The sequence below is a fragment of the Carassius auratus genome, chromosome 9, assembly GCF_003368295.1.
Source record: "Carassius auratus strain Wakin chromosome 9, ASM336829v1, whole genome shotgun sequence".
Classification (NCBI taxonomy): Eukaryota; Metazoa; Chordata; class Actinopteri; order Cypriniformes; family Cyprinidae; genus Carassius; species Carassius auratus.
This window is the reverse complement of record NC_039251.1, coordinates 6,781,300-6,795,091: the sequence shown is the minus strand read 5'-3', so window position 1 is coordinate 6,795,091 and position 13,792 is coordinate 6,781,300. Positions and strand designations below refer to the sequence as shown.

At 36.2% G+C, this 13,792-nt stretch overlaps 2 protein-coding genes across 2 annotated transcripts in view; both read left to right on the top strand.

Moving 5' to 3' along the window:
• ifih1 (interferon induced with helicase C domain 1) overlaps window positions 1-6,041 on the top strand; it is a 30,567-nt gene extending 24,526 nt beyond the window's left edge. The window contains exons 13-16 of the mRNA XM_026271158.1: window positions 3,614-3,775; window positions 3,853-4,046; window positions 4,201-4,294; window positions 5,465-6,041. Coding sequence (XP_026126943.1) covers window positions 3,614-3,775; window positions 3,853-4,046; window positions 4,201-4,294; window positions 5,465-5,668 — 654 coding nt within the window. The 3' untranslated portion in view covers window positions 5,669-6,041. The remainder of the gene's footprint in view (window positions 1-3,613; window positions 3,776-3,852; window positions 4,047-4,200; window positions 4,295-5,464) is intronic.
• Window positions 6,042-8,620: 2,579 nt separating this feature from the next.
• Window positions 8,621-13,792, top strand: part of fap (fibroblast activation protein, alpha) — a 13,857-nt gene continuing 8,685 nt past the window's right edge. The window contains exons 1-11 of the mRNA XM_026271156.1: window positions 8,621-9,070; window positions 9,263-9,347; window positions 10,155-10,247; window positions 10,349-10,443; window positions 10,600-10,674; window positions 10,753-10,805; window positions 11,315-11,387; window positions 11,806-11,926; window positions 12,018-12,172; window positions 12,319-12,416; window positions 12,511-12,640. Of these exons, the coding sequence (XP_026126941.1) occupies window positions 9,068-9,070; window positions 9,263-9,347; window positions 10,155-10,247; window positions 10,349-10,443; window positions 10,600-10,674; window positions 10,753-10,805; window positions 11,315-11,387; window positions 11,806-11,926; window positions 12,018-12,172; window positions 12,319-12,416; window positions 12,511-12,640 (981 nt within the window). The 5' untranslated portion in view covers window positions 8,621-9,067. The remainder of the gene's footprint in view (window positions 9,071-9,262; window positions 9,348-10,154; window positions 10,248-10,348; window positions 10,444-10,599; window positions 10,675-10,752; window positions 10,806-11,314; window positions 11,388-11,805; window positions 11,927-12,017; window positions 12,173-12,318; window positions 12,417-12,510; window positions 12,641-13,792) is intronic.

Here is a 13,792-nt window from a genome sequence, read left to right as displayed (position 1 = left end):
CGTTATCTCGACATAACGAAAGTTTGTTTTCTCATTACAACTACTTAATTTTCTCGTTATCTCGACGTAACGAAAGTTTGTTTTCTCGTTATAACTTCTTGACAGTTTTACTGTTGCTATAGTAACGAACTCAACATTGACACACATCTGATGGACAACCATGCAGGCGCTCTTACTGTAGCCTATATTTCAGAAAATGTTGCTTCGCCTAGGTAATAACGTCTACAATACTGTACATAAATAAAGGCTGATCAATCACTGTTGATTTTTCCAGAGACAGTACACCAGTTTTGTTTTTGTAATTAACATTTCAAAACAACACCACAAACACAGGCATAGTGCCTTCAGAAGGATGCAGAACTATTCTAAGATCTTTTAGAGCTGCTTGGATTAAACTCAATTTTAATTTTCCCTTAATTTGAAATAAAATGATATATAATTTGTCATTTTTAGTAGTCATTACATGCTGTGACAGATATCATGTGCGTTACAAGCTTCTGTTTGAAAAGAACATTCAAGTTCAGTGTATGTGTGTTGAACAAAACTACAACAATTAAAACCATTTTTATACATGGTCGCCCCATTTTTAGGGGCTCGAATTTAATTGGACAAATAAATATAATAATAAATAAAATGTTCTTTTTTTATATTTTGCTGAGAATCCATTAAAATTGCCCTGCAGGCAATGAAAGCCTTAAGTCTGGAACTCATGGTCATCGCCTAAACCTGGGTTTCTTCCTTTGTGATGCTTTGCCAGGTCTTTACTGATGCTGACTTCAGTTGTTGTTTGTGGGTCTTTTTTGCCTTTAGTTTTGTCTTCAGCAAGTTAAATTCATGCTCAATCAGTTCAATCAACCGTTTGATTGGCCGTTGCACAATATTCCACTTTTTTACCTATTAAAATTCCTGGGTTGCTTTTGCTGTATGTTTTGGTTCATCGTCCATCTGTTCTTTGAAGCACCGCCCAATCAACTTTGCTCCATTTGAGTGAATCTGGGCAGAGACTGTATCCCTATACACTTAAATATTCTTCTGGCTGCTTCTGTCTTCCGTCACATCATCAATAAACTCCAGTAACCCAGTGTCAAAGGAAGCCATTCACGCTCATGCCATCACACTTCTCCACCATGATTCACAACTGATGTTGTATGCTTTGGATCATGAGCTGTTCCAAGCTTTCTCTATAGTTTTTCCCCCCGTCATTCTGATACAGGTTGATCTTAATTTCAGCCGTTGAAAGAATGCTTCTCCAGAAGTGGTCTGGATTTTTTGATTTTTTGGGGGGCAAAATCTAACCTGGCCTTGTTTGCACCTTGTGGTGAACCCTCTGTATTTGTTTTTCTGAAGTCTTCTCTTGATTGCAGACTTTCACAGTGACATTTCTGCCTCCTGGAGAGTGTTGTGCACGTGGCTGGATGCTGTGAAAGAGTTTTTCTTTAGCATGGCGAGGATAATCCAATCATCCACCACTGTTCATCCTCTGTGGACGTCCAGGCCTTTTTTGTTGCTGAGCTCACCAGTGCGTTCTTCTTTTTTTTTTTCTCAGAATGTATCGAACTGTTGATTTGGCCACTCTGAATGTTCCTGCTATATCTCTGATGGATTTGTTTTGATTTTGAAGCCAAAAATTTGTCTGTTTCACTTGTATGCAGAGCTCCTCTGACTGCATGATGTGTGTTCAGAGCAACAGCTTCCAAATGCAAATAGCTAAATCAACTCCAGACCTTTAACTTGCTTAACTGATGTAGAAATAATGAAAGAATAGCCCACGAAACATAGTCCATGAAACAGCTTTAGAGTCAACTGTCCAATTATATGGTCCTTTGAAAAAGGGGGAAGTACATATTAAAGCTGTAATTCCTTAACCTTCCCTTCAATTTTGATGAGAATACCTTCAAATTAAAGTTTGGAGTCTGCCCTTTAAGCCCATATTCATTATAGAACTGTAACTTGAATATTTTTTGTCAGCAGCTATAATAATACAAATTGTGTCCAAATATATATAGACCATGTAGTACATAATACATGAAATGTTATGTCAAAGTATATGCATACTTCTTAAAGGGATAGTTCACCCAAAAATGTTGTCATTAATAACTCACCCTCAAGTCATTCCAAACCTGTAAGACCTTCGTTCATCTTTAGAGCACAAATTAAGATATTTTTGATGCATTAGGAGAGCATTATGAGCTTCTCATAGACAGCAAGGATCCATGATCAAGGTTCAGAAATGTAGTAAGGACATCGTCAAAATAATCCATGTAACATCAGGGGTTGAACCATAATTTTGCGAAGCTACTAGAATGCTTTCTATGTGCATAGCAAACAAACAACACCAACTTTATTCAACAATTCGACTCCTCCACCTCATCCTTTAGTGCTATTTTGGAGAGTATCACGTATGGAAACAACGTATGCAACATATGTATGTTGTTTCCGTTCAGATCAAAGCGCAAACATCGTATCCACATATGGTGCTGCTGACACAGAAGAGGATACATTGTTTATGTGATACTCTCCAAAATGGTGCTATAGCTAATGCGGAGAAGTCAAATTGTTGCATAAAGTCATTATTGTTCTCTAACTCTTTTATAACTTTAAGAGGTAGTTGTGTCTAATCACTTCATACAGTAGTACATAAGAACAGTAAAATGCTGTTTGTTTAGGTAATTTGTATCATTGTATCTAATGGTCTCTCTGAGGGCTAACACCTAAAGATGAAATCTCTTGACTCGTAGTGCAAATACAGAGTGTGTTCAATATATTGCTCATATATATATATATATATATATATATATATATATATATATATATATATATATATATATATATATATATATGTATAATACAATTTATTTATAGCAAATCATGCATTTCATTTAATAATGTAATGATGCTTATTCATTATTTTATCCAAATTCACAAAAAAAAGGTTAGGTTATTTTCTTATGCTTGCCAAGGCATACATAAAAACAGTAATATTGTGAAATATTATTTCATTTTTAAATAGAAATTGTTCTATATTAATATATTTCAAAATATAATTTACTCCTGTGATGCACAGCTGTATTTTCAGCATCATTTCTCCAGTCTTTACAGTGTCACATGATCTTCAGAAATAATTTTAATATACTGATTTGCTGCTCAAGAAACAATCTGGATTATTATAAATGAAAAAGCTGTTGTGCTGCTTTATATTTTTATAGAAACTGATGTTGAAACTGAATTTTTTTTCCAGGATTCTTTAATGAAAATAGTGTAAAAAGAACAGCATTTATTTGACATTTATTATTAACAATATATTTACTGTCACTTTTGATAAATTTAATCCTTGCTGAATAAAAGTATTTATTTCTTTTTTTTTAAATCCCACTGAGCCCAAACATTTAAACTATTTTTGAAATGGCCAAATATTGAGAGGGATTCAGGGATTCAGCTTGGTGTCTATTTCATCAGTTTGTCACAGTTTACTTGACAAATGAAGCTATCAGAGACTTACTGTATGATCTGAACACTCCTGATGTGATGCTTGTGTTTGAGGTTGTATTATCATGCCGAAGTATCTGTGATCAACATGAATGATGGAAGAAGAGCTGTTTTTCCCTCTCTGCAGGCCCGTGGTCGAGGAAGAGCGGAGGACAGTAGTTACACGCTGGTGGCGGAGGCAGGATCTGGGGTAGCAGAGAGAGAGAGCGTTAACGAATACCGGGAGAAAATGATGAGCAGAGCCATCGCCAAAGTCTGCGAGATGAATCGACCCGACTATGAGAAGAAAGTGAGGATCTCTTTCAAAAAGTACACTCCAGTATACCAAGTGTACACCTAAAAGAAACAACATTTGGTTTCTTGTAGATCAGAGAGTTTCAGATGCAGGCCATAATGGAGGAGAAGGTGAAGATAAAGAAGAAACTGCAGAAGGGAATGATGAAAGAACCGCCATCTAAAATCAGCCTGAGCTGCAGGCAGTGCAGTGTGTTCGTGTGCTCGGGAGAAGACATTGAGAAGATCGAGAACATGCACCATGTCAATGTGACTCCGCAATTTAGGTAAAAACCAACAGTTAAAATTACTTTTTTGGTTTTGACTTCAAAGAAAATCCAGAAGTATGTACTTGTGTTTGTACACGATGTTTATCGTGCATAATGATGGTGGTGAAGACAGTAATAAATCAGTAAAAATAAATGTTGTTGATGTCTGCAGTAAGCTGATTACGGTCCGAGAGAATGCTTCACTACAGGAGAGACTCCTGGACTATGAGACCAATGGAGTCATTGCGTGCAAAAAATGTGGACAGGTATGTGCTAACTTCGGCACTTCCCTTTAAATAAACACTGTTTGCATTACTCCTGAGACTAAAAGTGGTTTAGCAAAATTCAGTTTGACTCACTCTTAAAAACACAGAACCACAATAATGTAAAAAAAAAAACACTTAGCTTATTGGAATATTTCACCCAAAAATAAAATGTACCTGAAAATATACACAATCTCAGACCTTCCAATATGTAGATGTGTTTGTTTCTTCATCAGATTTGGAGAAATGTAGCATTACATCACTTGCTTATCAATGGATGCTCTGCAGTGAATGGGTGCCGTCAGGATAAGCGTCTAAACAGCTGATAAAAACATCACAATAATCCACAAGTAAACCACACCACTCCAGTCCATCAGTTAATGACTAGAGAAGAAAAAACTGTGTGATTATTGTAAAAAAGGACATCAAGGCATTTTTTTACTTAAAACTGTGGCTGTTGGAGTCCTTTATCCATAATATTGCTTTCTCCAGTGAAAAAGACTGAATCAGGAGAGAAATCTACACAGATCAAGTATGGTTTATAAGCAAAAATGGTCCAAAAAAATACCTTAACAAATATGTGGGTGGATTTTGTTTTGAGAGAACAATGGGGGGTGGACTATTAAGAGTTATTACGGATTATGGACTCGTATTTTGTTCTGAAACAACAGTTTAAAGTAAAAAATGCTTTATCGATGGATTTGCTAACTACAAACACAGCTTTTCACTTCACAAGATGGAAAGTTAACTGAATGACTGGAGTGGTGTGGATTATTGTGATGACATCAGCCATTTGTTTTTATCTATGCGTGATTATTCATTTATTATAAACAGAATTTCAGTATTTTTTTTTACATTTAATGCTAAGCGATATATCTTTTGATATTTATGTATCTGATTTGAAAAAACTGGGGTGGTTTTCAATGTAGCCAAGTAGATTCAAGCTGCTTCATACAAGTCGTAAAATTTAGTTAAATAAAGATGTGTTAAAGGCATGCTTTGAAAAGTCTTACAGTAAAGTTTAATGATGCAATTTTATACAGATAACACGATAATAAAAAATAAATAGTAAAATATTTTGTATATCACCCAACCTATACAACATGCAGTATATATTATTTCCGTTAATATGCATTCATATTAAATCTGACTTTTTGTCTCATTTCTGAGCAGCAATGGGGCTCAATGATGCTGTATAAGAGCATTGAGTGTCCCTGCCTCCATATCAAGAACTTTGTGGTCACATACGGCTCCAAGAAGAAGACATTCAGCAAATGGAGCGACTTGCCCATTAAGTTCCCCGCGTTTGACTACACTCAACACGCTGATCTCCTTGTAGAGGACTCGGGGGAAGAAGAAGACATGGAAACTGAATAAAAATAAAAAGCAGAATATATTCAAACTCCTCTCTGACACAATCAATCAATGTCATAACCTGTAAAACGATGCATCTACAAAGTCTATCCTATTAAAAGCACTTGCACTTCTCAATATGATGTGGCTCAATGGAAGCAGTTATTTCCATCATTAATAAAAAAAGAATTAAAATTGTGATTCTAATGCACTTTTTATCTTACAATTCTGAGTTTGCATCTTGCAATTGTGGATTTACAGTGAAGCTGTGCAATGTTAGTCTGTGGCAAATACTGATTTTGTGTTCTGAGAATGTCATTATATTTAGATTTGCCTCTAGAGAATATGGTGCATTGTGTTATTTGGAGTAAATGCATTAAAATTACTCTTGTTGTGTCATCTGTTTTCTTTCTCGGATGAACAGTCGTTGATTATGAATCATGCATTCACTAAAAAAAAAAAAAGAGATGGACCATCAGGGAAGAGTGTGACACATACTCTCTCACACACCTGTTCAGGTGTTCTCGGAGGACATGGGCTCCCTGTGAGCGAACATCACCTGAGAAAACCTGTCAGGAATCTGGCTTTCATTATGCTTGACAAGTCCTGAAGGCTCAACAAGTGTACAAGTTTTTCCAGTGTACCTCCTTATTTGACAAGTGTTGATGCATGCTTTAGACACAATCGCAATCAATGCTAATTTGGAGACACCTTCACCTTTATTGTGATCGTTTTCTACATGTTGGAATGACAGTAAAATGCTAACAACTCTGATATAACATAAATGGAAGTAGATGTAATGGTGAAAATGTGACAACTGAATTATTGCTTATATTCCAGCTTCTTCTTTTTCCAGCTCTACTCACTTTGGAAAATCATTAACATAACTTTCATGAGATGCATGAGATATATATTACAAATATTATAAATATTGTATTTAATATGTATTATATATTATATTATATATAATGCAATACATTACATATTAAGAATCAGAATGAGCTTTATTGCCAGGTATGTTTATACATACAAGGAATTTGTTTTCATGATAGAAGCTCCGCAGTACAACAGCATGACAGTGACAGAACATAAAACACATAATAAAAGAATAAAAAAATACAAATAAGTAGATAAGGAATGACAATATACAAATTGACAATTGTAAGCAGGTATATTACAAAATGCAGTTATGTATGTACAGGTATATTATGTGCAAAATTTAAGTTTACAGTATGTATGCGTGTTAGATTAATAAGTGTATGTGTATATAAACATAAACATAAAGTGTAGTGTGTTCCACAGTTATTATCAGTTGTTCATAAGATGGATTGCCTGGGGGAAGAAACTGGTCCTGTGTCTGGTTGTTCTGGTGTTCAGAGCTCTGTAGCGTCGACCAGATGGAAACAGTTCAAAGAGGGAGTGTGCTGGATGTGAGGGGTCCAAAGTGATTTTGACAGCCCTTTTTCTCACTCTGGATAAGTACAGTTCTTGAATAGAAGGGAGGGTTGTACCAATGATTCGCTCAGCAGTCCGGACTACTCTCTGTAGTCTTCTGAGGTCAGATTTAGAAGCTGAGCTGAACCAGACAGTTACTGAAGTGCAGAGGATGGATTCGATGATGGTGGAGTAGAACTGTTTCAGCAGCTCCTGTGGCAGGTTAAACTTCCTCAGCTGGCGAAGGAAGTACAACCTCTGCTGGGCCTTTTTCACAATCGAGTCAATGTGAATGTCCCACTTCAGGTCCTGAGAGATAGTGGTGCCCAGGAACCTGAATGACTCCACTGCAGTCACAGTGCTGTTCATGATGGTGAGAGCAGGGGGGTTTCTCCTGAAGTCCACGATCATCTCCACTGTTTTGAGCGTGTTGAGCTCCAGGTTGTTGAGAGTGCACCAGACAGCCAGCTCTTTTACCTCCTGTCTGTAAGCAGACTCGTCACCGTCCTGAATGAGGCAAATGACTGTAGTGTCTTCTGCAAACGTCAGGAACTTGACAGAGGGGTCATTAGACGTGCAATAATTTGTGTACAGGGAGAAGAGCAGTGGTGAGAGTACACAGCCCTGGGGAGCTCCGGTGCTGATTGTACGGGTACTGAATGTGTATTTTCCCAACCTCACTAACTGCTGCCTGTCTGTCAGGAAGCTGTTGATCCACTGACAGATGGAGGTGGGCACGGAGAGCTGAGTTAGTTTGGGCAGGAGGAGGTTTGGGATGATCATGTTAAAGGCCGAGCTGAAGTCCAGAAACAGGATCCTCACATAAGTCCCCGGTCTGTCGAGGTGTTGCAGAACATAATGCAGTCCAATGTTTACTGCATCGTCCACAGACCTGTTTGCTCTGTATGCAAACTGAAGAGGATCCAGCAAGGGTTCAGTGATGTCCTTCAGGTGGGCCAGCACCAGTTTTTCAAATGACTTTATGACTACGGATGTTAAAGCCACAGGCCTGTAATCATTAAGTCCTGTAATTTTTGGTTTCTTTGGGATGGGGATGATGGTGGAGCGTTTGAAGCATGAAGGGACTTTGCACAGTCCCTTCATGCTTCATCATATTATTATGATGCTTATTTTAAAAATACAAAAGGGAATGTTTTTTTACAAATATTTTTATTTAATTAAATCAAAGGTTTTCAACTTCTGCAGTTGTACTTGCATGCATATTTTGAAAACTGCAATATAAAACCGTTTACCAAAAAGCATTGATGCTCTAAAGCGAACATGTACAGTACAGTCCAAAACTGTGACATCAAGCTGAAAGCCTGAAAGCTTTTTTCTAAAGACCAGTTATGATCCAAGAAAGTCTCCAAAAAAAAAAAAAACTTTTCTGAAGAAAAAGTATTTAAAATGTAACACTCTTCACTACTTCTCTGTAACTAATCAAATCAGTGGATTGACAGTTAGATGTTCTTCCATATATATATATATATATAAACAATGCACTGGAGCATTTTCACTTGGTGGTCTTACACTTTTAGACCCCATTTGCATTTAATGAGATAAACTCAAGTTTATTGTCACTGAAATGAAAGTTGAGTCTGTCTTAATTTGATCTCTTACAGTCAAGCAGATCGGTTGAGCTAAGAGTCACAGCTGCTGAACTTCAACAGAACAGAGTTGCAGGCGCTCGAGAAGAGAAGAGAAGCACATTCTGCACGCGCTCCGATGGAAAGTTGCGCGGAATGCTGCTTCTGAGGAAGTTTTGCCACCCTTTCTTCACTCCAGACTCAACGATGCATCGGAGAAAGTACATTTCTAGCCTGAAAAATAGCATTCGGACGGAATAAAGCGCAGCTGTCTGTCTAACTCTTGCTTTATCGCGGGCGAAGGCGTCTAACGATCTGTTTAAGGGCAACCGGAGGTCAGAAACATTCAGCGTCAGTGGACTCTTAGAGATTGGATGAGCGTTTTAGAAGTTCCTGCGCAATTATGGTCAGTAGCTACTTCTTGTTTTCCTGAAGATTGGTTTGTAGCTACACACCGTGTGGATTAAAAAGCTACTTGGGTTAATAATAATAATAATAATAATAATAATAATAATAGGTGTGACGGAACGCAACTTCTGTAAAAGTTTGAGCAATTAAAAGCTGTTTTAATACAGTAAGTCTTTCGCCTCACCTGTAGGGCTGTAACAAGGTGTGCGTGGCGCTGGTCGGGGCGCTTGTCGTCATCACGCTCATCGCTATTCCCACAGCAATTTACGTAAACAGTGAGTGGCATCTTCTTCTTCATCATCATTCTCACCTGAAAGTTTAACTTTTGAAGGAATCACTTAAAAGCATGTATAGTGTCTGTAACTCACAACTTAGGAGCCGAGACTTTGTATTAGACTTATTTCCTGGCACTGTTTAATAGGGAAGAGACAGTGAACCATTTTACCATGGTATTTTTTGTAAGATTAAAATTATTAAGCAGTCTTGTAGAGAGATAAATAACAAAATATTGTTTTTCCGATTTTTGCGACGTTCCGCATAATGTTTTTGTGTCCCCCAAAAATAAAATTTCTTGCAACTTAATAAACAAGAAAAACACTTAGCCTAAGTATTTTTTTTTTTTGGTGGTGATTTATTTATTTTTTTATTTTTTTATTTTTTGATGTGTAAATAACCAATATAGAGCAAAATGTCGAAAAAGCTGCACGATCGTTAAGGAAGGTAAATAAACAAAATGTAAAACTGTCGTGATACACGTTGTCACGATGTATCCGTATTAATTGCGCATATTGTAATAAAATAGCCTATTAAAAAAGTGAGCTAACGCAATATCGCCCCCGTGTGAGCACTAAAGAAACTGCTGTTCTTGTGGGAATGTCATTTGAATTGAATCAAAACATTTCATCAAAGTCGTCCTTAAAAAAAAAAAAAAACTTTTATGAACTGTTTAATACACTTCAAATGTTGACTACTATATTTTATAAATATATTAAATTATATATAAAAAAATAAAATCTATAGAAACTATGAAATGTGCATATGTGTCTGAATTTTTGAACTGGTTTCCTTTGCTGTGTTTTCAGGAGATGCGTCTGCATTAAAGAGAACTTATTCTTTTAATGATTTCTACAATGATACCATCAGGTATAAAACATACAGTCTCCACTGGATATCAGGTACAGCACCTTAAGGCACTTCACATGCTCCCTGTTTTTTGTTTTTTAATGACCTCTATATCACCCTGACACATATACTCTGCTGTCTTATTTTCCACCAGACAATGAATACCTCCACAAAACCAGTGAAGGGCATGTATACTTGCACAATGCTGAAACGAAGGAAAGCTCAATGTACCTGAGCAACTCAACATTCGTAGGTTGCCTCGTATGAGGGTTTGAATGACTCTTCAAAAAACCTTTATTCTTCGTCATTTCTCATTAAATAGTCTCTAGATCTCATTTCCTTCATCTTTTCTTTATGTTTAGCATGCATGCAAGTTCCACTAATTTACCGTGAATTGATTTTCAGGCCCAAGTGGGTGCCACAGATTACATATTGTCAGCAGACAAAAAGTTTGTCGTCTTTGAGAGCAATTACTCAAAGGTAACTTAAATAAAACCAAAAACACAGCATGAGTTGCTCAAAGCTGATGTTTCTAACACGTTTGAAATGCATCAACAGCTATGGCGACACTCCTTCACTGCCTCCTACCATATGTACAACATGGAGTCTCGGTGAGTTAAGATGTCTCTATAATGCGTCTATCAAAACACAGGGTTCATATGTGCACGGAGAACTTGTATCATTCTGAAATTGTGAACTTCTGAACATGTTTCAGTGTTTTTCAAACTAACTCACACAGAAATTGTTAACTCTCAGAAAAAAAGGTACAAAAGTTATCACTTGTACAGTACATTTTCAAAAGGTACCGTATTTTCCATTAAATAGTGCATATTAGTACATTAAAGGTACATATTAAAACCAAAAATGCATTTAATAGTACATAAATTGTAAATATTAGTGCCTTTTCAAAGGGCTCAAGCTCCCCATGACAGCTTTTGTACCTTTTTTTTCTGAAAGTGTTCAGTGTGATTGAGTTTAAGGGGAAATGTAATCTAAGAACATGTTTAGTTTCATTGAAGACTTTAGTACACTAATATGTTTAATAGTTTGAATATATGAATTCCAACAACTGATAATGTGATGCTCACTTTAACCTGTCTTTGTTTTCTGGTGGATTCAGGGAATTTCTCTCCAAGGTTCAGATTCCAGCTGTTTCACAGTTCATAGCGTGGGCACCAGTAGAAAATAAACTGGTGAGAAACAAACAGTACAAAAAGAAAATCACCCTCCAATTATTATATTACAGTACTGGAAGGCTCTAGTTTGAGCTCAAATCATTGCAAAGAATTTATAATTAAAAAAAAAACAGTTTTTCCATCACGACAAACAAAAAATGTATGTTGAGTGCAACATATTTTTCTGCAGCTTTCTTGCATTTTACATTTTATAACAATAGATTTTATTCATTGTTAATGTTATTCAACTTATGCATAAGTTTTGTTTTTTGATTAGTCTTTTTATGTTTATTTTATAATTCACATTAAGTGACATGAGAACATGTGTCCAGCATGTACTGTAAATGTGCAAGATCTAACCATACAGCCTTTTTTTCCATACGCAGACCAAATTTGATGGTCTTATTTTATGTTAATCACCATGCATCATCTGCAGGCTTACGTCTGGGATTATAACATTTACCTCAAAAAGAACGCCACTGCTGAGCCCGTACAAGTCACTCGTGATGGAAAGGTTAACACAATTCTCAATGGGGTTCCAGACTGGGTTTATGAAGGTAACGTCATATAATGCATTCACGCACATACACAGACATTCATTCATTCATACCTGCTAATGTACCATCTGTTGCTTTTCTTGCTGGACAGAGGAACTTTTGGCATCCAACGAAGCCATCTGGTGGTCTCCGCAGGGGAAATATCTGGCTTATCTACAAATCAATGACACTGGAGTTCACAACATCGAATACTCGATGTATGGAAATGACCAGTATCCCACCACAGTACTTATCCCCTACCCAAAAGTAAGCAAATATCCCAGTGTAATCCCAGTTTATTTTGAGTTCACAACATACAAAAGCATTTGGTTATATTTCAATATTGTTTTTGTGCATTTTACATTGCATTCAAAATATAATTTTGCTACTAAACTGTTGCTCTGCTTACAAAGGCAGGCTGTGTTATTCCCAGAGCAAAGCTGTTTGTGATTGACGTGGAAAATCCTTCCAGACGATCAGAAGTGCTGGTGCCGAAATCCGTCGGCGTAGGGTGTGTAACATGTTCACACAAAGCCTAACGTCTCTGAAACTGCTACTTTCTAACAGCATTAGAAAGTAATGTTATTTTATTGCTCTTTTCCCAGCGATCACTATCTGAGAACAGTCACCTGGGTCACAGATAAACGATTGGCTGTTCAATGGCTTCCACGCCGTCAGGACAGTGTCCTTCTGCAGATCTATGACTATGATGGCACCACCTGGAAAGAAACCTCGGTGAGAATCAACAATTGCTTAAACTTAGGTGGTGTTCCTTCGTTATTTTGGTTTGACAAATCAACAAATCAGAATACGATCATCTGATTTGATGTTTTTTTTTCTGTTGTTGCAAACTTTGCCACATATGGTTCTTACTGTACTTATCATAAAAGGGATAGTGCACTCAAAAATTGCAATTATATTATCATTTACTCTATTATTTTGGGGGGACAACCCTTTAATAAAACGTTAAAAATAAAAAATAAACTTTAAGTAGTTTGATATATTTCTTTAATAATTACCATACAATCTTTTCTTTCAGATTTCTTTCTGTCCGATACCGAAAAATAAATAAATAATTACAATAATAATAATTTGTGGGGGGGGGGCAGTAAAAATCCATGCATTCAGTGTAATTCAGTGTAATTCATGCATGTAAAATAATAAAAGCCAAACTTTTACACTCTTTATTAAAATATATTCTTATTTAAATATATTAAACACATTTTTTTTTTACAAATAGCAAAGTTATGCAATGACTGTTGCAACCTAAAGCATTAGAACATTAACAAAGCCCAAGAAGTTTCACTGCATATACGAGCACATTTTAAAAGCTTATCTTATACAATATTGGTTCAGTGATGCTAATATAACAGCAAAGAATAAAACTTTGTCTTTTCTCCCAACTGAACAGTAGTACTCTTGCAAGCATTCGGGGGGTTTTGCAGGTTTTAATTATTTTGTTTAGTTTGTATCAGTATCTCTCTTTTACCTACAGCAGAAGTCCTGTCCAAGTGATACAGGTTTTGGCAAATTTAAGTTTTAGTTAACTTTCAGGGACTTTCTAAAGTTATTTCTTGTTATTTCTTCAATTGTCTTATTATGAATTCTCTTGGTTCGTCGGAGGTCTTAAAAAAATATCGAAAAAAATGTAACGTTTAAATAATTTTGTTAAGTTATTAGGGTTTAATGCTGAGGATCATTTCTACATAACCTATTGTGTTTATGAGGATAAGACCCAGAATGGATAATCTGTAATCATTTTATATCCGTTCAAACCCAAGAAGTCACAAAAGTGAGTCGCGTCTTAAAAACATGACAATATGATTAACTTCACAACGGTGTAGTACTAGACCAATCTGACCATGTTAATTTCCTCATCTATCCCAA